Raw genomic sequence first — 22,374 nt, 5'->3', positions numbered from 1 at the left:
ACTCATGCATTAATGTAAAAGCAGGATGTAACTGTTGTAGTTGCTTGAGGTCATTTTTAACTAAGGACATTACAAAGGACTGCAACTAATAATTTCATTATGATACAGCAATATATTGTGATATTTCCTCTTGAGACACGATTACCGATACTCTTGCACCAAATATTGATATTTTTATTTAAAACATGCGGCACATTGGAATGATGGCAAGTGGGAACATGGACAAGTTGCAGTCAATGTGCTAAAAAGGCAATAAGACTCTGTGCACTTTTTGTACAACAATTAAAACTGTCTCTCTGAAATGTAAGTAGAAGTGGAAAGTGGTATGAGAAGGGAAGACTTGAGTTAAAGTACCTCAAATTTGTACTTATTCAAGTACAGTCCTTGTGTAGTCAGACCATGATTGAACTACAGTTTGTAATAAATGAAATTCTGTCACACCAAACATATTATAGTCAGTGTTTGATTATCGGTGGCCTGCGAGCATCCACTATCTGTAGAGCTTGAGAGCAGAACGTTAAAAGGAGCTCAGAGCTGAACACACTGCACGAATTCACTGTGTTTATGAACGCAGCAGCAGCAGAGAAAACCAATACAAGTCTGGTGGTGAATGATTATGACTCTGTGTTGCAGCTAATTGCACATTATGGTGAGGTTAGCAACAGTGTCTTTCTTTGTTTAATTTTCCTAATTTAAGGCAGAATCCACAGAACAACAGAGAAATGTATGAATGTTTGCTCATTGTTCTCGACTCTTTCTCTCTCCAAAGACCCGCAACGTCCCAGCTAATTTCAACGAGGCGAAGTACATTGCCTTCACCATGTACACCACCTGTATTATCTGGCTGGCCTTTGTACCCATCTACTTTGGCTCCAACTACAAAATTATCACCATGTGCTTCAGTGTCAGCCTCAGTGCCACTGTGGCTTTGTGCTGCATGTTCGTACCCAAGGTAGGTCCACAGTTTCTACTTCTCAGTCATTATCTGTTCTCATCCACACAGTATATTTCTCCACATGTTACAATAACCTTTTGATTGATTTTCAGCTGTCCATTAATAGTGTATATCAGGAAACCTCAAACACGACGTGGTTATAATCAGTCTAAATCAGTGCACACGGTATATTAAACGGCAGGTAACCATAGCAACAGCATTAATATGTGTCTTGTCAGTAGTTGTTTAGTATGTCCTCAGTAATGCACCCTGAGGTGTTCTGATGTAGAAAATCTTCGAGGACTCAACATGATGGGTTTATTTTCGTATGTATAGACACCTTGTTGAATGTTTATGTCAATCTTTTCTATTCGTGTAAGAGCAGAATATTTACATCCTCCTCCCAGAACCAATGTAAAAGTTTACTTTTCACACTCACCCTTCCAAATGTTGTGCATGCAATAGCTCACAATTTGGCTTGGTGTGTGACTACTTAAATGTGATGATAAAGTCCTTCAAAATATTTGTCGCTTGACGGCAAACCTGTTATTAGAGTGGTAATTCACACACAGGCAACACTCCTAGTAAACACCATGTAACTGAACGTAGGGGTGTTCACTGTTCAGTTTTTAAATAAATAATATGAAACCCGAAATGACTTTTTCACCAAGTGCCTTGAAGTGAAAAGACTTGTCCTACTTATAATAGCTTGCTATTCCCATGGAGTTTCAAGGAGAACGTTTGTGCTTAAACCACAGCGGTAATATAATCAATAAGAACAATTAGCCGCTGCTTCTTTTGAGAGTTGTGTTTTAATAAAAGTTTTACATTACAGAGGCGACAGCCTCCATTACTCCTCTAAAAGGAATATTTATTAAAAGAGAGTCTTGTGTAAACAGGCGCCATCAAAGTATTTCCAAAAACAGATGCAGAGATTTTGTATTTGCTCATTATTAAATTGAGTGGTCTTCTTTTAAGAATTATTTTGTTATATTTAAATAACAAACACCATGTTTTATTTTGATTTCAGGTGTACATCATTCTAGCCAAACCAGAGCGTAACGTGCGCAGTGCCTTTACCACGAGCACAGTGGTGCGCATGCACGTGGGCGACGGCAAATCGTCCTCAGCCGCCAGCCGTTCTTCCAGTCTGGTAAACCTGTGGAAACGCAGAGGCTCAACTGGAGAGACACTCAGGTACGTGTGCGTGTGTGTGTGTGTGTGTGTGTGTGTGTGTGTGTGTGTGTGTGTGTGTGTGTGTTACACTAGAGGCTTGTTGGCCAGGTTAATGCCAGGTTACTCCTCAGTTACAGTCCAAGGCACCATTTCTGTAATGGCCCCACTCTGGGACTATTTATGGCGTGTGTGTGTCTGTGTGTGTGTGCGTGTGTGTGCATGCGTGTGTGTGAGCTCTCTGAGAGATTGATTCCCTGAACTCCCCTGAGTCTGCTTGACTGTTCTTCTGACCCTAACATGAACTGCAGACAATTGCCTAATGGAGACATGGCAAAGACAGAGAGAGAGAGAGGAGTGAACTGAGGACGGGAGGGTGGGGAGAAATTTTGAACCTGAGGAACCTGAATACAGAGGGAGGAGAGAGGGAATCAACAGAGAGGTGAAAAACAGAAGTGCTGGAAGAGAAATAGAAGAAAAGGCTAATGGGGTAGTGTGAAAAGGAGAGACATAAAAACTTTCACACCTATCTTAAAGCCATCCACAAGTCATCTACAGTGACAAGGAAGCGATCAAAGGAAACAAAGGGAGTGACGCACAGTCACTTGGCCAGCAGGAAAAGCTGAGAAAAAAGACAAGAACACATTTTCGTTTGTCAGCAGGTTACTTCAGCTCACCCCGCTTGGCAAGCAAGATTTCTATCAGGCTCTTCAGAGAAATGTCAGGAGTGTTTCCATCTTCGTTCCTTTTATTCCCTTCTTCCCCTCTCCATCTCTTTTTGGTCCTATCTTCCTCTGTGGGTGGTGGTAATTGGCAGGGCTGTCTATCTCCTCAGTGCAGGGCTGGAAGCTGACTCCTTTGAGAGGCTGTCATTGTGTAGTCTGAGCAGAAACAGGCAGACATGAAACCAGCAGAGCAGGAGAAGAAAAAGACGAAATATTTAAAATAAATATTTGGCTGATGTTTGAACCAAATGTTTGGACTACTGAAAAGTGCATGGTTTACCTTCACCAGACACCAGAGCTAGATTTCTGTAAGATGAGATCAAACAAACTCTCCTAATGTGTGTAAGCTAGTGGTAGGTCTGGTCTGGTCATACCAAAACCTTCTGGAAGAAGCTGTCCAGGCCTGGTATCAAGACATGTTCTGAGTGAGACAATCACAAGTGGACAGCTCTTAGTACAGATGTGAACTCCCTTACAAACGGCATGATTTTAAGAAATGTTGCATGAGGAGAAACTTGACAAACTTTGTGAAGCAGCTACAGTAAATTTAAAATCATTGATGCCTTCTTGTAAATTCAGCATTAAATACAATACATTGAGATGTTTCTTTCTTTGTAAAAAGTGTTCTATATATTTGCATATAGAGCTGGGGAGTGAGATGCCATCACGCTGGGCCTAAAGCTGTCCTCTTGTGATTGGATCACTCGGAGTGCATGTTGATACCAAATGTAAACAGCCTCTAAGAGACTCTTCCTATGTGATGTAATGTGTAGATCACAGCACTGTATATGTGTAGGTGCGGATCGACGTGTGCAGCACATGTATATGTGTGTGCGTACGCGTGTCTGCAGGGTGATTGGAGTTCTCTTCACCCCCAGCCACGACGATGTGAGGTTTAATCAGAAGTTCCACTATAGATTAATCACACTAATTAACCTGACAAAGGGATAAGAGGAAGAAGCGGGGAGGGGGGGCAGACAGAGTACTGTGACTGATGTGAAGCAGAGAAAAGTGGAAAAAAATGTAAGATAGAGGAAGAAATAGAGGATGAGAGAACCTGACAAAGAAAAATGAAGAACACACTGTCGGGAAAAATAGAACAGAAAATGAATTGTAATGCAGGTGAACTCCAGTTGGTTGTCTGTGCTTAAGTAAAGGCTCCATTTGAATATGTTTGTATCTATTAAATGACATGACTCATCTAGGATAATACATTTTAGCTAATATGGAGCAGAGCAGGCACAGTTTATGTAATTTTGTTTCACTGTTTTGGCTTATAATGCTAATTGACTGCTAATGAGTGCCTCTAGATTTTCTCCACAAAACAAGTTTAATTGTCTTTGCAACATTAGTATTTTATCATGGAGAAAAATCTTATTTAATGCATACTTAAACAAGGAAATGTTGCTGTCAAGATAGATGTGAAATGATAATGAACAGCATGATAAATTATTGAACAGAGCACAATTATTGGAGAAACAAGTATGAAAGTATAATTTCCTTATAGTTCCTTCTAACAACAAAGCATTCACCTGGTGTAGTAAGAAATATCACATCTACATGTGATTTATTATAATGTGATACAAAATGAAGACAGCAAGCAAATCCACTAAGTATTATATTTAACAAAAAGCTACTGTATATATCATTTGAAAGAAAGTGCAACTAACGTTCAGCTGCCAGCCAGAGAGTAGAGACTGCAGAAAAAATAAGTAAAATAAATGTTTAATAACAACCATGCATACTAAAAAATCACTCTCTGTTGTATATAAACTGATCTGTTTGTACCTTCTCATTTATAAAATGGTTAATCATTAGAAAATCATAATAAACTAATTAGCTAAATGTGTTAAATCTTCCTTTCGAGAACTTAAAACAACCCCCTCTTTCTCCTTCCTTCCTGTCCTCCAGCTCCAACGGTAAATCAGTGTCTTGGGCGCAGACGGAGCGCAGCGGTTCACGCAGCAGCCACCTGTGGCAGCGGCTGTCCTTCCACATCAAGAAGAAGGAGAACAATCAGACTGCCGTCATCAAGCCCTTCTCCAAGACCTCTGAGGAGCGTTACTGTGGAGGGGGTGGCCTACCTCCGCATGTCCCTCTTCCCTCCCTCCCCTCCATGTCCTCCCTGCCTAGTCATCCCGACTCTGTCACAGACAAGACCCTGTACGATCTCTCTGAAGTGGAGGAGCGCTACTCCATCACCTATCGGCCGCAGACACCTTCGCCAATCAGCACTGTCAGCCAGAGGCTGGGGGCAGGTTATGTGGAGGACCCTCAGATGACTGTAGTTCCACAGTACCCAAGCAGCGTCTGCAGCGGCGGCAGTGGCAGCAGCTGTGGTCCCTCCAGCAGTGGCTCCTGTGTTGCTGGGAGCGACGGCCGTTTGGTCATTGTGGACGATCACCCGGGACCGCCCCAGAGTACGCTGATGGATCAGATCAGCTGCGTTGTGAACCGCTTCACTGCCAACATCACCGAGCTCAACAGCATGATGTTGTCGCCCTCTCCAACGCACTCTCACAACACGCACAAACACACGCCGCCTTCTCCTCACCCCGCCGACCCGTACCTGCTGCCCCGCGAAATCCAGATGCCCCCGACGCTCACCACCTACGCTGACGTCCAGCCCCTTCCACCTGTCGAGTCTGGCATGGGGGGCCGGGGTGGCTGTCCTGTCCACCCCATGCCTCATTCACCGTACCCCCTGCCGCCTCCTCACCCCCAGACCTCCCCTTCTCTCTCCCCAATGCGAGGAGGACTGATCACCTGCCTCGCCGACTCCCCTATGAGGAGGGCGGAGTTGGAAGAGGAGCTCATTGCTTTGACTCCGCCGTCGCCTTTCCGCGATTCCCTGGCGTCTAGTAGTGGCTCGCCCATCTCAGAGACAGGTCTGTGTCTCCCTCCAGTCCCCTCCCATCCTCCGCCCTCTCCCCCTTCGCCTAGGTACAGCAGACTGACACTCAGAAACTACAGCCAGAGTTCATCCTCACTGTGAGGCTGAGTAAAGAAAACGCAGAAGCGAGGAGCACTCAAAAACAACGGTGAAAGAAGAGGATGGAGAGACTGAAATCCATTCATCCCTACGTGGAGTAAAAACCTGAAGTAAAGGAGTCGTGGATGGCTGGTTGATGAAGACACCGAGCTGTGAAGGTCTGCCGTATTCGTGTTTACATGTTCGCAGTGAGGTGCAAGTATAAGAAGCTTGCACACGTTGTATTTTCCTAGTGCTGTTTCTTAAAGTGGGGAGAGAAGAACTGCAAAGATGGCTGCTATAACTGCAGAGTTTTGGTGTTTCGAAGGTCTCGGGCTACGTGTCAGCTAGGTTGGGGTAGTGGCCTTAAGGTAACATGGCTATCAACTAATTAGAGATTGTGAATGTGTGTGTGTGTGTGTGTGTGTGTGTGTGTGTTTGTGTGCGTGAGTATATTTTTGCTGTATCTTAGATAATGAGAGTTTATGGCGACATGACAGCAAAGAGTATTGATGAGGTAAGACTCCCAAAGCCTGTACGGACTAAACAGAGGCTATCAAGGGCACATATACATTTAGTCATACACACTAACACACAAACACATAGGTGTGAGCACACACGAACAAACACAATTTAAGGGAAAAAAAACTGTAAATATATGAGGAGGTTATGGATTTTTCTGTGGTGACAAAATCCAACATGCTTCTGACAAAAAGTGCATTGTGTTAACATACCCGGCTGTATGTTACTCCGAAGAACTTTCTCATAAACGCATCTTTTTATTAATTCAGCTCTCCAATCTGTCCCCTCCGTACTGCTTTCTTTTCCTCCGTCCCTCTTTCTCTCGCTGCTTTCTTTTCTCCTGCCAGTGTTTCCTTATTTTCTACTCTTCCAGTTTTGTTTTCTTCAGAAGTTTGAATGTATATTTTCTACATGATTCCTGAAGTAGTTGGGACCAAACCTTTTGTACCTCTCTGTCTGTGACTCGAGAAACAGGGAGGAGGAGAGATTGACAAGACAAGGCCTCATTTTGCTACAAACATCTTAGTCATACCATCTGGTTCAAGTGGATTATTGGCAGAAATCTGACCTGAGAGCTCCTCTTTAGTGTGTGACATTTTACAGAGCGTTATGTAACGCTTAGCTGGATCCCGGCCCTGACATTTTTCTTTACAATGTGTCAGCAGGGCGCAAGTGCCATTCTGTTTTATCAGAGACAGTGCTTTGAATGGGATTAATTGGAATCATAATCATCTCTTACGTCAGTGGGCACAGACTGATAGATTCAAGCTTGGAGAGTGCCTCCTCCTCCTCACCTTCAACCTGAGTCACCTCTTACACAGGTGTTAGGACCTGTTCCACTGTCTCTAGTCTTTTCAGACAAAAAGAGGGCAGAACAACAAGAGATTCATATTGAATAGGCAGACATGAGAGTGGTATAGACCTTCTCTTTTAAAGACAGCAAATCATTAGACTTTCAAAATAACTTTCATAATAATCTACTTCTTTAAAGTAAGCTCTTGCCTAATAGGATTAATCCCAAAAGTCATGCTTTCTAATCTGGAAGAAAATGTTATGAATAAACGTAATCCAGGTGGTTATTACATTATCTCTTAAAGGTATTTAACCATAGTAGTATAGATTGGTGTTTGTAGGAGCCAGGGTTTGATTTATGTGGACCCAAATCAAATCAGGCATTGCGGCGATTAAACGCAGGGATGCGCTGTGGTGTGGGAGGACATTACTGGGACAGTGTCGTTGTTCGGCCTGTGAACCCCACCGCGATAGCGCTTGGTTTACAACTCCTGGCTTGGGAGAAACAACTCTTCTAGAGAGGCTTTCTCCAGCCAGTAAGTGTACAGAGTATTTCTCCTCCCCTGCTGGTGCTGTGTCCTTGCAGAACAATTTTGCTGGAGGACCCAAGCAAACTCCATAGAAAGAGCAATCAGAGCAATTTGGCGAACCTCTGAATGTTTGTGCATATGTCCTTTTTTGGCCTATGTGACGGTATGTCATGTCAAGCGCTCATGAAAACATAAAAACTGCATGTACTTCACTGTGCAGCTGCCACTGTCCAAACTAGGAATGGGAGGACTGGCATTTCCACCACAACGCCTGATTTGGTTAGACGTTACCTTGCATGGGGGCTGTCCCGGTATCAGATTGTCAGTACATGATTATGATGGCCAAAAGAATTCCCATTAACTCTGATATCTAAATATCTACTCACATTGTGGGTAGAGTGTCTGTTATCTCCTCCAACATGATCTTGTGCAGCAGTAGTAGCCACGCACTGTGTGTGCTAGCTAGTTGTGTCTTCTTTGTCATTTTTCTGATTTTTCTGTGTATTTCTGCCACCTAATATGACAATAAGAGAACAGAAAGAAACAGAAAAAGGAAACAATACATTCATAGTTGTATAATTAACATAACATAATTTTAACTATCATGATTAATTCCAATTATAAATGTCTGTTTATATGGGTAAACAGAAGTGAACTTGAAAAAGACTGCAAAACCTAAAATATCTAATCTGGCCACTTAGGTTTTTGGTTAAGAAAGGAGCTTTTAAATGGAATATTGTATTTGTGCCAACGCTTGAACAGAATACTTGACCCAAAGTAGGACTGAAATATAAAATGTGATGTACCAATGACTGCTTTCACTAAGATGCTTTTGAGAAATGGGGCCTTGGCTTTGTATCAGCTCCCTCCGCAGAGGAAAACAGTCAGGAAAGAAAAAGAAGAGAAAAAACAAGAGTCAGGAGGTTGTGATACACAACACAAACATTTTTAGATGTTTTGTATGAGGAATGTTACCTGCAGCAAAGACATGGATTCGTATGTCCGACTTAAAGATAATTAAGCTGTTGGTATCTCAACACAAATCAGTACTTCAAAAAATGTTGCCTGTACTATTGTCCATCACAATTACATCATAGTTTCTGCAGCATATGCATCTGTCTGCTGTGACAGCTGACCGATGCGGATACAGTCCCTGTTCTGATTTCTCCTCGTGAGTGTAGTATTTCTGCTCTACAGTAGCCAGCAAGAACAAACTCAGACAACGTGATTCTGTAAATACTAAGGGCATGCAAAGACAGTTCTGTTTTGTTTCAGATGAAAGTAATTTTTATTTACATATCAACAAAAAAAGAAAAAAAGAGATGTTTTTGAACTATGTTATAACATCATACAGTACCAATATGTGTTAAAGACTACAGAAACTGTGTTACTACTCTGAATGTGTGAGTGACCATTCCTATTCAAATGTCTTGTAATTCAACGATATAATAATAATGAATATTAATATGATTATTGTGCCAAAGGGGTTCGGGAGGGTCTAGCTTATTAGCTTGTGGGTAATTAAGTGGTTTCATAAAAAAAAAAAGGAAAAATGTAAATGTAAAACTGTTTCTATTGTTTTGGATATTTTCTATATAAATATTCCACATTTTCCAGTGTTAAAGCAATATTATCCATACGTATACAAGGTGCACATCTGAGGGGTTTCTTAAATCATTGACAATGTTTTAGATTGTTGTTTTTTTTCATTACTCTGTCATTTCTGCTGGACAATTCAACAAGGAAGATGGCGAGTAGATAAGTTGAAATTCTGCTTTGCATTTTCACTAAATCTTTAAGTAATTAGAGGGATACATGTCATTTCTTGTAACAAAGATGGTGCGATTCCCTATTTTCGCTGTGTGATCTTCTCACTTTGGAGCTGTAGTTCCAAGCTTTCCCCTGTGTCTTCTCTGACCTGATGAGTCCAGTCCACTGATGACATAGAACTACAGTGTTACAGGAGTAAAGGAGAATATTTGTGTGTGCCATTGATCATAGTTTAGTATTTTGCTGATTTTTGAAGTGTGCCGGTTAGTAAAGGCGCAAACCTGGTCTGGTGTTGCTACAGTATGTCTCTTCAACTCAGAACAAGACGATGCAAAAAGAATAAGTGAAAAAAATGCACAGCTTGTGAGATAATTGTACAGAGACTTTTCATTATGATAGACATAGAAATGTACACAGAAGAAAGAACTGTTGCTGATAATTGTTGACATAATTGGTTCTTGTCTCAAAGTGCTGTCTGTGCACCATTGCCTCTACATCTACTCGTCTAATTTGAACAATCTGGGCCCTGACCCGTTGTCATAAAATGAACCCGTGCTATTGTCGAGGAGGAGAGCTCCTGTCACTGATGGTGTTTCAAACATGCTGAGAGAGTAAAAGGGAGCTTGCTTCAGCACTTCAGCTGCGTGTTATCAGCCCCCTGGGTGAGGCTCGACAGTTGAGTGCTACCTCTGCAGAAAAAGGCAGGATCGATGCTTACATCTACTGCTATCTTATTCTCTTTAAGGGCTCAGTTCTGTGACTTACATCATCTTGTATTAAAGATTACACATGACCAATGTTAAGTAGCAGCAGGATTATCAGGAAATTGCAGGAGAATCATGGCCTCATATAAAAGATAATGCAGGCATTGATTTGTAAGGTCAACAAACTCCCTGAGAGATCAAATTTAATCTGTCATGTGTTGATAAAATATGATTTCATTTGAATCGTATCTCTTCATCTGTCAGGGGATTTTTTGTACCTGGTGAATTTATCAACATTTTCCACGACAAACACACAGAAGTCGAGCTACAGTACAGCAGTGATGCAGGACAGGGTTAGGATAAAGGTTAGAAAGCTCAGTTTGTCAAAAACATTTTCTTGACAAACTGAGCTTTCTGCACTAATACCACCGCTCCGCTTTTCAGCCCTGCCTGGAGGATCACAAAAAGCTACTGCTCACATTAATCTGGGGTGATCTCAGTTATAGATATTTCCTTTCATGTTCTAGCTGAAACATAAAATCTTATGCTAGCCAGGAAGATGATCTCCTGATGATGTCTACCCAAAAAGCTGTTGGCCGACTTATTTTCGTAAATGCACTCTAAAGAATTGGATTGATAATCCCTGCGCTCAAAAATACTTTTAATCCAGACACGCTCATCTGCTGATCGGAGGAAAAAAAACACAAGGTCATTTATTTATTTTATACTGTTTTGAATGAAAACCAGCTCACAGGCTCCCTCTTGTCTCTCGATCCTTTAACCCTGGTTCAGAGTCAGATATAATCATGAGGCTGCTTCACATGTTTCTCTTCAGTGTTATTTATATCGGCGTTTCAAACAAGCCTGGGTTTCAAGGTGAAATTTAATTTAGTTAGGCAGAAGTCCGCATCTGTAGGCAGTCTGCCGATGCACTGATGAGGGAGACAGATTCAGAAGAAGGGCCCACAGTAGGAGTACCGCTAAAACCGTTAATTTAGGGCTCTATCAATCTGACTGTCAGTGCTGTGTGATGGAGCGGCCTCTCCCACTGCCCTGGCTGGCTGTTTGTTTGATTTGATGCAGAAAACAGAACTATGTTTACTGTGTAAACACAGCATAGACATATGGTTGTATACGCTGTCAGAGCAGGCTGGGAGAAGTTTGTTTTGTCAGCCCGCTGTCACAGACTCTCACATAATTATTATAAATAATGTGTCAGGTTGAACACCTTTATGAGTGTTGATATCACAAATTGTTACCATTTTAACGGTGTTAATGAAATTAGTAAATCACCAGATGCTTACGTGAGGTAACAATTAGCCTAAACCACACTTGGAGGTGTTGTGTAAGGCTAGGTACTGAAATTCTTGTATATGGCGAGGTTGTGATGAACTCTTCCCTCTGCCTGCAGGGTTAATTAATTTATGTTGAATCTGTTGATTGTTTTTTTCTTTTTTATCACACATAAATCAAAAGAAATCAGTGAGCGGTAAAGATAACATCCTAATGATTCCCATCCCTGAGAGTAAATGGCTCATAACATTTTGTAGAAACTAATTATTTCAGAGTTAGGCAGATTGTTATATAGCAAGAAAGCAGTAAATCGAAAGGAATCAAAAGTAAATATTGTCAGAAACCAGTATTGACAATTGGGTAACGCTTAATATCAAGGTCCTCATAATAAGCATTAGCAAATAGGTAATAAGGCCTTTACAAGTCCTTATAAGATGCTTATTACCATTAATAAGACTATATTAGTGTTAACGATAGCATAAATAATACATTGATTGTTAGATTTTAAAACATAAGCACTTTTAAGAAAACCTGTTAAGTTTATGGACGCTTAAGAACGCTAATTAACGTCTTATGGGTTTCTTACAATTGTTTATAATTGCATTACAAACACATTTATTGAGTTTAACTAAGCTATTATGTCACTTTTAATAAAGCGACAAAAGTTAGTAAACATGTAACAGTGACATAATACATACGTTAGTTAAACTCAATAAATGTGTAATGCTGTTATGAACAATACTAAGAAACTTTTAAGACTTTTATTTAAGGTGCAGTGTGTAAGAATTGGCCACCTGTTCAATTCATACTCAAAACAAGTAACGGCTAACTGCTGCTAACTGTAGCTGCCGTCAGATAAGTCAGCTCAGATAGCGGTGCAGCTAGCTCAGAGCACTGGGGGAGTGGTGGTGTTTACACCACAGGCAGGAGCTTTGAACCCAGATGGACCGAAGCTAGCTGGTTAGCATGCTAACCTCAGTAGACATCTCTGCAACTCAGTACATAGCCGTATGTAACAGTGTCAAAACTGTTGTTTGTTCACACTTGACCACTTTAGTTAATTTTGGGGATGTTTTTAAAATTCTTACATATTGGTCCTTTAACTTTTGTAAGCTGTCTATAAACTGTTATAGTCTGTTCTTATAAGGGTTTATAAATGTCTTTTAATCTGACAATAAATGTGTTTATGATGCTATTATTAACACTTAAATAGTCTAACTAATGTTAGTTAGCATCTTACAAGAACTTATAAGGGCCCTATTAACCATTAACTAATGCTTTTTACAAAGACCTAAAAATAAAGCATTATCCAGCTCTACTGGTGAGAATAGCCCATTCTTTGTAATACTGAAGCATGTATTTACAAATCATCTGATACACTTAATGTGCAGACTGAATTAAAAGGCATTCTACAGACAGTACCTGCAAACCTAAAGTCATTTACACTCTAAACTACATGGTACAGAGCATTGTGAGATGTTTGCATGTTAGATGAATCCACTTTTGCTGCAGCCGGTTTAATGAAACCGATGGCCCGGGTGGGGGTGACGACTAGATGTCTTAAAAATGATCAACAGTATTTTTGTAAGTTTGTCTGAAGCTGCTGATTTGAATGTTGCTTTTTCTTACAGAGTAAAGAGCATGTGTTTTAATAAAATGATTTTAGGTACAGTAGTTGGTGTAGGTTCGATAGTAGAGGAGATGGAGTCACGTGATAAGAAATTAGATTCTGTATTTTATTGATTAGAAGTAAGAGGGGTTTTTATGTTTATCTGGCTTCAGGAAAACTGAGAAAGCGGAATAACGTTTTAGTCAGGTCTTTGTGTGTCTGTAGAGCATTATCGTTTTACATACAGAGCAAAATTTACGGTATTGTGTATTGATGGTGTGTGAAATATATTTAGGTAAACAAACTCATCCCGTGTTTCTATTTATTAGAGAATTAAACCAAATTTAGCTGTGATATTACACCGTATAACACAGAGGTATCATGGCAGGGCATGATGGGTAGTGAGAGAACATGGCGTTATGTCCTGTGCTTTTTATATTCTTCATAGTCCATCTTGTTCGGTTTGCTGTTGTGGACACAAACACACAGGAGATCCCCGTTAATACCCCTTGCTTTAAATTCTGATGAGATTCTATTTTGAGTAGACTTGTTAGGGATATAAATAAGGAGATGAATGTTGCCTAGAAGAAGTGATGTTTACATTCTTACTGATCACTTGAGATAATCAAGTTTAATCTTCAGTTGTTGTGAAAGTTTAGCGAGCCTACATGTGTTTACGTTTTTTTTGGGTACAATGAGGTGGAAAACAAATTTCACTTATTCTCAAGAAAAGCAGCTCATCTGCATATAAATTAAAGCGTTGTGTTGTGTTCCAGTCAGTTTTACAACCCAGATTTATCAAAACATTAATTCAACCGAGCTCATTGGAGCGGCTAGTTTAGGCTTAATTTTGATAATAACAAAAACGATGTAGGGGTACCATAAACATAATTAAAGGGAAGATGAATGTGTATAGAATGTAATATATTTTTCATTTTAAAGTATTTATTAACTCCAGGCAGAAAGTAATTATTACAAAAATGAACATGTACAATATATGTATACTAGTCATTTATTTAAATCAAATTTCAGCATATCCCCAAACTCCAGTGGCTAACATATCCTCCTCCACTCAGTGCCAACTTTATTTCATCTTTTTATTTCAAGTGCTTCTGCGTTTTTTTTTTCTTACCTCGGGTGGATGGACGCTACATAAATTTGGTTAAACTGGAATTAAATCTACTCAAGCTTCTGTGGCGAGAGAAAAAAATCTATTTTTTTCCCAAACATTTTGTAAATGCGATGAAGATAGCTTAAAATCATCATTTTCTAAAGGAGGTCTTGATAGTGTTTATCCACCCTCAGGCACATTTCATGAATGAATTACTTCTAACGAACACGACTCTTTAAGCTCCTACGTTTTTGCTTTTGCTTTTTGTCACCTCTAATGTCCAGAACTGTAGAATGTAATTTGACGCTTTATATTGGTGTGATAATGGAAGATGGTTTTATATTTGGATATTTGATTCAATAGTTAATATTTTCACTCGGCTTTGTGAAATGTGCAGTGTGAGAATATAAGGCTCTAGGCAGTATGTTTCTAAGTGGCTTTTTAGTGGGGGGGAGGGTTGATGACAGGTGAGGTGGGGGAGTCGTAGTCGCCAACAGATTTTTATGTTCATTAATTCTGTTTAGGCCCAGAAATTAGCTTAAGACTAGCCTCAATCATTACACAATGAGATGAAATGGTTTACTCACAGAAAGGTTTGCTTTCTAAATGAATCTAAGGGATTCCTCATTGTTTGTCACAGACACTGGGGCCTCGTTCACAGGCTTTTCAGAGGCTCCCAAAAGGACCGTTTTGGCCAAACAGGGTTCTTCTCATCTACCAATTAATGGATCTTTATCTACTCATTCCAAAATGGCCCACGGCGGTGCCTGTGAAGACACCTCTCTGTGCTGATCTGTTGCCATTGGGAACAGGAAAGAGAAAGAGGAGTGGGCAGTGTTGACAGGATGCTCCATGTACTTTTAATATACTGTACAGCGTTTTTATCACGAGAACCAGGAGTATATGCTCACAATCACATTTTTTTCTGTTGTTTTGCAGCAATAACAAAACTCTTTTATGCTAGCCAATAAATTCACTCATTTATCTTTTATAAAATTCCCCCCAAAACATCAAATCTGGCTAAATTTACACCTATCCATGAATATATTCCTGTCTTAGGTGATGTTTTCAGGGGTGGCGATACAGTTGGACCATGCAACAACTGAGAGCATCAGCTGGCAAATAGAAGATCCAAAAAATATTTCTTTATTTTTGTTGTCCTGTGCATCCCATAAGGCAATACCATGTTGCTCTGCCTCCTCTGTCCTTGCTTTCTATTTTTGTTGTTAGTGTGAAGAGCTGATGAACCAATATGAAAGGCAGGAAGTGCAGATGCATTAATGGAATCTGAGAAGAACCGCAAGCCTCCCCAAAATGTGCAAAAGGAAAATCAGTGAGCACTGAAAGTTAGACGAGCATTAGGCAGCTCTAGCTCGCTACACATCCACATACCAGGACGTAACTCTGTGATTGTGTACCTGTGTTGGGAACACATTAAATCTTTTGTTGAGCACTTGTCCTCTCCGTAGAAACACTGTGCTAAAAGCACTCTGGCATTAACAGGTGGACTTTTAAAAGTCACCATAGTTTGACTCACTGTAGTCTACTACTGAGCACTGAGACCAAGCTGGAGTAGCCTTCTTAAAATGGAACCAAGCGTCACAGGGCATTCATCATAACTTACAGCTCGTCATGATGACGTTGCTCTCTTTGTGTTGTTTCTCACTGGGATGTAACGAACAATTCTGGGACCCTCCAGCTGGTGTGACCATACAGCAGTGCTGTGGAGTCAGACAGGAGATGGGATATGGTGTGGGGTAAAAAGGGTAACAAATAAAGAGAGGGTTGCTTTTTGTTTTTTTGTTTTTTTGTTTTTTTATTTTTGTCATTGATGAATCATTGTGTAAGTGTACCTCAAAGTACCTTTGAATCATTATTGAAACCATTATTAAAAAAACTACGATTAACCTCATTGTCGTTTCCTTCTTTTCAGCCAATTGTTCTTTAATAAGACGGGTACAGCAATTTACAACCCATGTGCAGACGCAGTATACAGAACACGCAGTCAACCTATCCTTAACTACGCACACCAGGCTTTTAATCCAAAAGCATCTTGTCTATACACGTCATAAGTTAACCAGACTATGTAAATACAGGGCTGTTGAATATTAATTGAGTAAATGTAGGAATCGACCAATATGATTTTTTTCAGGGCAATACTCACAGGATTATTAGTAATAAAGAAGACCAATAGCCGACATTTGGAACTGATATACATATACATTTGCAGTAAAATCTAAATCTTTGTTTGAATGTACTGTACTCGAGTACAATTTTGAAGTACTTGCACTTTATTTCAGATACTGTATACTTATATATATAACACATTTTGAAGGCAAATATTTATGCGACTGCATTTATGTGGTGGTTACTTTGCAGATTTAGATTATTAACACAAAATACAAAACAACTATTATGAACAATTGTGTTGTGTATCATCATACATTCAGACTATGAAGTAATAAGAATGAGCTCCACATTTACCAGCTGCAGCATTAAAGTGATTACATACACATTAATTAAATTTAAAAAATAATTAAAATTAAAATGAATGCAGGTATGTAGCTGCATCAGAGTCAAAATAGCACATTCTTTATGTTGAAAAATGCTAGATAATCAACCAGGCTACTAATCGGTCCACTACAGTGTTCAAATTGGGATTCAACATGGCTGATGGTGCAGATGAAGTAAGCATACCTTGGATTCCTTTCCTTATTTGTTATGCAATGAAAATAAAATTTGAGAAGAATGAAATTTACAGCTGAGAGGGTTGAAAGGGGCTGTCAATATCTGCTGTATGGTTACAGTTTCCTAATTGTAATTCTATAGTTATATTAGAAATGTGTAATGCCAAACGTAAAGCAAATGTCAAACCAGGTAAACTGGGACAGAATCTGCTTTGATCTGGAATGGGTTTCAAATTATGGATCCCAGTACAATAGTAAATGTTACTGTTGTTTAAACTTCAAAACACTGTTCACTCCTGTGCCACAGTCGCTGCAGGTTCAGAATATGAAAAGGCCCGGGCAGAGGAAGTATCAAAGCTTGTTTTTAATTTCCAGTGACTGAAGGAAGAACAAAGCACTCAGATCAATACTCTGTGCATCAATGACCCTGAAGCCACCACAGTCCTTTGTCAATTCCAACTCCCTTTTCAGCAATGGCACCACATCCATCGGATCCATACAGTCAATTACAATAAATGAATAATCTCAGTTCAGGTCTGGAGAAAGAATCCAGTATATGTTGGATTTATTTCACCCAGTATTTGGACGAGCTCCCAGTTTGATCGCCCACCACAACTAAACTCGACAGTCTGTGAGTCTCTGGCCTCCACGTTGAACCCAGTCAGCGGAAGCTGCCAGACAGCACCTTGACAGCTCCTGTGATATTTGCTTCCTCCTCCGTCTCCTTCGGCGTCTCAGTGACACGGCAGCCACTGTGACGGAGTGACACAGCTCGGCTATGAATCAGCCCCCAAAAACATTCCACTCATTTAACTGAAGGCGTGCAGGTCAAGACAATAAAATTACCCTGCCATCTTTCATTCTCTCCCCTCATCTCCTCCTGGTCTGCCCAGCTCACCTGCTTCTATTTGCCTCTGTCGCTCCTCCCCACCGTCCCGTTCTTTCCTCTTCTCCAAATGTCAGTACAGAAATAGCTCTGTGAAATCTCCAAATCGCTGCAAATGACCTGCTATTCAAGGAAATGGAAGGATGAAAAGTAAATAAGCAAACAACAGGAATACAAAAACTGTTTGGAAAATACTAAATAAAAGGCGAGCAGGTAGAAATTGGTTTGATATCACAATGGAGGCAGATTGGGCAGCGGTTAGTACATGTGACATGTTCAAAAACACATTCATCATCTCTGCTCAGTCATCGATGTGTTTATCTGCAGTGGCTGCATCAATATTTACTTCCTGTGGGATGCTCACGCATGTGTGTTTATCTCTAGAGGAATCTGTATTGATTTAATGATCACAGATAACAATAGATGCGTCTGCATGTCAGGTTTAAATAAGCAGTCTCAGTGTTTGAGTTTTTCTGGGACAATGTTTGAGTGTCGTATGTTCCCACTTTACGTCGTCAAAGATTATAATATTACCAGCCATAAAGGCCTCCGCTGGCATGTTTTAAGTGGATAAAAACCTGATTATGCCTGTGATATTAAAAGAAACATGAAGACAGGGAGATCTCTTCTCCGTTACAGCTCCATATACTTGGTTGTAAACTGAGCTGTGTGTTTGGTGCTATAAGAGAATGAGTGAGTGTGCATTTGACTTCTTACATTTGCAAATTAGTAACTGCTTATATTGAGACTATGACTTTTTGCACGGCATTCAAAAAAAAAAGACAAGAACTTAGCCAGGTCATACCGTGAGTAATCTTCATGCAGCGTCCTACAACATGCATTCACTGCAATCAGTGTTGAGTGTTTGTTCTCATGTAAATGGTCTGCTGGCTCTATATATAACGTCTGTGTGGGCAAGGGGTGTCATGGCAGCATGTGGTTAACAGTGAGTGTCAGGTTGTGCGTGCCTGTGCGTGGACGTATATATTTGCTGCGTGTATATACATAGTACTTATGTGTGGGCATGGACGTATGAGGAAGGTGAAAACATTCATTTCACGTCACACACTTCTTTTGTGTGTAGGTGTATGCGTATGGCTGAGGTAACTGACCGTGAAGCCACTCCAGAGGACTTAATTTAAATGTGAAGGATGCAGCGTTAACACCACAAGGCCCGAGTGGCCAACCCCACTCTGTGATGGAGTGGCTCCACCCACACGGCCAACGACTTAATGAAATGCCGCTCTTATTGCATCCTTTGTGAGTAACAAAACAGAGAAAAGGCAGCGAAGGCAATGGTGTTAGTGCAGCTGAGAGATGTTGTTAGACGCCACGTGAACAGTTTTATCAGTTCACTTCAAAGGGGTTTTATTGGCTTTATTAAACCCTCTCAGCTCAAACCATCATACAGCACCCGTCAAGAAGGACCTAAAACTGATTAACACACTGAGTGAAAAGTGTTTTCTGGGTGACACTTACGCGACACGAGGCGCCGAATGGCTTTGAAACAGCAGTATATAAATGAAGGCAATTTAGTCACAGATGTTCATCACGTATTTAACAGCTCTGAACATGACTCAGCCAGTCTGAACTGAGGAGCGGAGCAAACGGTTTCATTAATTACTTTTATTATTACTGTTGTATTAAATTCAGTAATTCATTCAGAGTTTAAATTTGCATAAATGTAGCGCTACAAAATACAGGAACGATCAGGCTCGAATAGAGCCATGTGTAGGGAACGAGGAACTGTGCAGGGAATACAAAGAAGGATGGAGGCATGCTTAGTATTCTCACACACATACTGTAGCTACACCTGTAGACACACACACACTCATACACGAGTACCTGCATGCAGGCTGAGCTGAACGATTAGTCTAGTAAGTGGTTCCATCTTCTCAAATGTGAGGATCTGCTGCTTTTCTCAGCGTTGTATCGCTGTAAATGTATCATTTTTGTGTTTTTATACTTTTGGACATAACAAAACGTTAAAAGATGTCACGTCTGGTTCTGGGAAATTGTGATGGACGTGTTTTTAGAATTATTTTTATGACATTTAACAGACCAAATGTATAATCGATTATTCAAGAAAATAATTGCCACGTATACAGGTTGGCACACCGGTGGACGTTACAATAAAACGCTGCGAAAATGTGCTCTTTGATGCCCCTATGGTATGGTTGAACATGATAAAGTGCCCTCTAGAGTGCTGTTCCTGCGGCAAAAAGTTATGAAGTGCCCTCTAGGTTGCCCTTCTAGTGGAGAAAGCATGATAAAGACCCATCTAGGGTGCCCTGCTCACAGCTGATGCCCTTTTTTATTTTTTTCACCCCTTCCCCTCAAACATCCCAAATCTGCCACTGGGTTCAGAGACAGGATCTGTGTCGCATAATATCTGTTAGCGTGTTTATGGAGCAGACCCCCCTTTTTTTGTGTATGTTGGGGAAACATACACAAGAAATTGAAAGTACGGAAAGCGACAGAAAGGGGACAACCGACTGAGCAGAGGAGAGGAACCGAAAAAGGCATGAAGGAAGAAGAGAAAGTGTGATGGAGAGAGAGAGGAAACCATGGAGGGGACAAATCTGTGGGTGCCAATATAGCAGAACTGAAAGTCACTTGAGTTTTAATTTCCTGCCAGTGGAAGCGAGAACAATATCAAGATTGAAACGCGAGTTTCAATGAGTCACTCTTAGAGGGAGCTCAGTGGGCTCAGGCTGTTAACATTCATAACATCACCCCTCAGTCTCTGTCGCTCTCTCTCTGCTCCCTGCTCCTCTATTTTGCTTTATTGCATAGGCACATATACACACACACACACTCGTGCTCATATACACACACTGTCACATAAATGCAGTAACGTACACATCTGCCCACACTGATGTGCGCACACTTCCACACAAACACTTTGTAATGGCACTAATGAGACTGCGTGACTAATACCTCTTCAGTCCCTTCTTCAGATGAGTGCTTATTATGGTCTGTCAAGGAGATGAGTCAGTCTATGCCATAGTTACTATGGTGATCAAAGCCTCCAGCACTTCCCTTAAGTGCCCGCTGGCTAAAATAAGCTCTTTAACCCCTTTAACTACAGACCTATCGGGCTACAGCGATGCACACACACACAAACACACAAGCAAACAGGCACGTTGACTCTCTGACCTCCCTCTGGAGACAAGGAGAATTCCCCCACAGGGATTATTAGATTACCACAACATTATCAACAAGATTACAAAGTGGCACATAAGAACTAAGCATTAGACTCAAAGGAAGGAAAAGAGATCAGAAAGATCTTATTGTCATGTTTACATTAACTAATAGTGAAGGTCATTTTTGGGGCTCAATACACCGAAAGACACCTCAACCTCAGATCATCTCTGGGAGCCTCTCTGTGTGTAGGGCAGTCTGCTGCAGCTCTAATCACTGCCAGCTCCTGATGTGATGTCATTTAGTCTTTCTGGCTCATCACACAAGGCATCAGAGACCATGTTGATGTCTCAGCTGTGTTACATGACCAAATTACTGAGGCAGTTCTTTTGAACCAAACAGCGATTCGATTTTTGCAAACCCTACCGTGGCCGAGTGCATGTGCAGACAAAAAATTGCGATGTGCGGTTATGAAGTAATATGAATGGTTGAAATAAAAATTGTTGAAATTTAATTTCTTTGCAACCTGTTTGATCATCATACAGGTGTGTTTTGTTATGAATCATTTGTAAATTGCTGTTGAGCAGACTTGAGGCATCCCCAAATCTCAGCAATGAAACTATCAGCGTGGCAACAGCGCTAGTGCATAAATTGAGACACCTAAACTGAATGCGGTCGTAATTGATTATTTCTTATTTACAACTTGTTGTGCTTTTTCTGCTATGACAAAATATGTGCTGTGAAAACGAACCTACAGTATATGATTGAAACTACAAATATACAACCTGCGTTCTCAGGGGTTAAGAATCAAAAATCAACTTTGGAGGGGACAACAGGAAACGTTTTTTTCCTGAGGGGAACACCAAAAGCAGGGACAAATCATATTTTTACCAGGATGAGGAGGTCGTGTCCCCCCTGTTACTTACAGCATGTATGTTTATAGTGATAAATATTAAAGAATACATACAAGTATTACAATCAATACATAAATAGGCTAAATATCCCTACGCTATTTGTATTGCATTATTTTTTCTACATTGTTTTTTTGATAGGACTTTTCAACTAAACATATGATTAAAGCTAACAAAATTTGCTGCAATAAATTGTCAATGAATCTCAGTTTTCAGTCTGTCACAACCTGGCTCAAAGGCTGTGACAGAGTAGGGAGACAAACACGAGCTGGCTACTAGCAAGCGGTATTTATTGGTCCCACAAGCATAAATCAACCAAGGAAAACGTGTAAAGATCTCATCTCATCTCATCTCATCTCATTTTCTTTCCGCTATTTCCCTATTGGGGTCGCGGGGTGTTGCCGCTTTTATCCCCCCTTTCGGGGGGTTGCGGGGCTACTGGGGCCAAATCCAGCTCTCACCGGGCGAAGGTAAAGATCAGTAGCAATAATGAAAGCATGTATGGGTGCGTGACAATGTATGTGCAGAGCAAAAGAAACGAGGAAAACGTGCTGCCATCAGGCCTGCCGGTGAGCAGGGATCAGTCCCCCAGAGAGGGCGTCCGCAGAATGA

At 40.7% G+C, this 22,374-nt stretch overlaps 1 protein-coding gene across 3 annotated transcripts in view; it reads left to right on the top strand.

Annotated features, from left to right (window-relative positions):
* grm5b (glutamate receptor, metabotropic 5b) overlaps positions 1-16,041 on the top strand; it is a 77,144-nt gene extending 61,103 nt beyond the window's left edge. For all 3 annotated transcript variants that reach the window (XM_084350045.1, XM_084350046.1, XM_084350047.1), the window contains exons 16-18: positions 770-952; positions 1,965-2,131; positions 4,744-16,041. In XM_084350045.1, coding sequence (XP_084206171.1) covers positions 770-952; positions 1,965-2,131; positions 4,744-5,827 — 1,434 coding nt within the window. In that variant the 3' untranslated portion in view covers positions 5,828-16,041. The remainder of the gene's footprint in view (positions 1-769; positions 953-1,964; positions 2,132-4,743) is intronic.
* Positions 16,042-22,374: the final 6,333 nt, after the last annotated feature.

This window comes from Pagrus pagrus (genome assembly GCF_965226575.1).
Source record: "Pagrus pagrus genome assembly, chromosome: 4".
In the NCBI taxonomy this organism is placed as follows: Eukaryota; Metazoa; Chordata; class Actinopteri; order Spariformes; family Sparidae; genus Pagrus; species Pagrus pagrus.
This window is presented reverse-complemented; position numbering and strand designations above follow the sequence as displayed.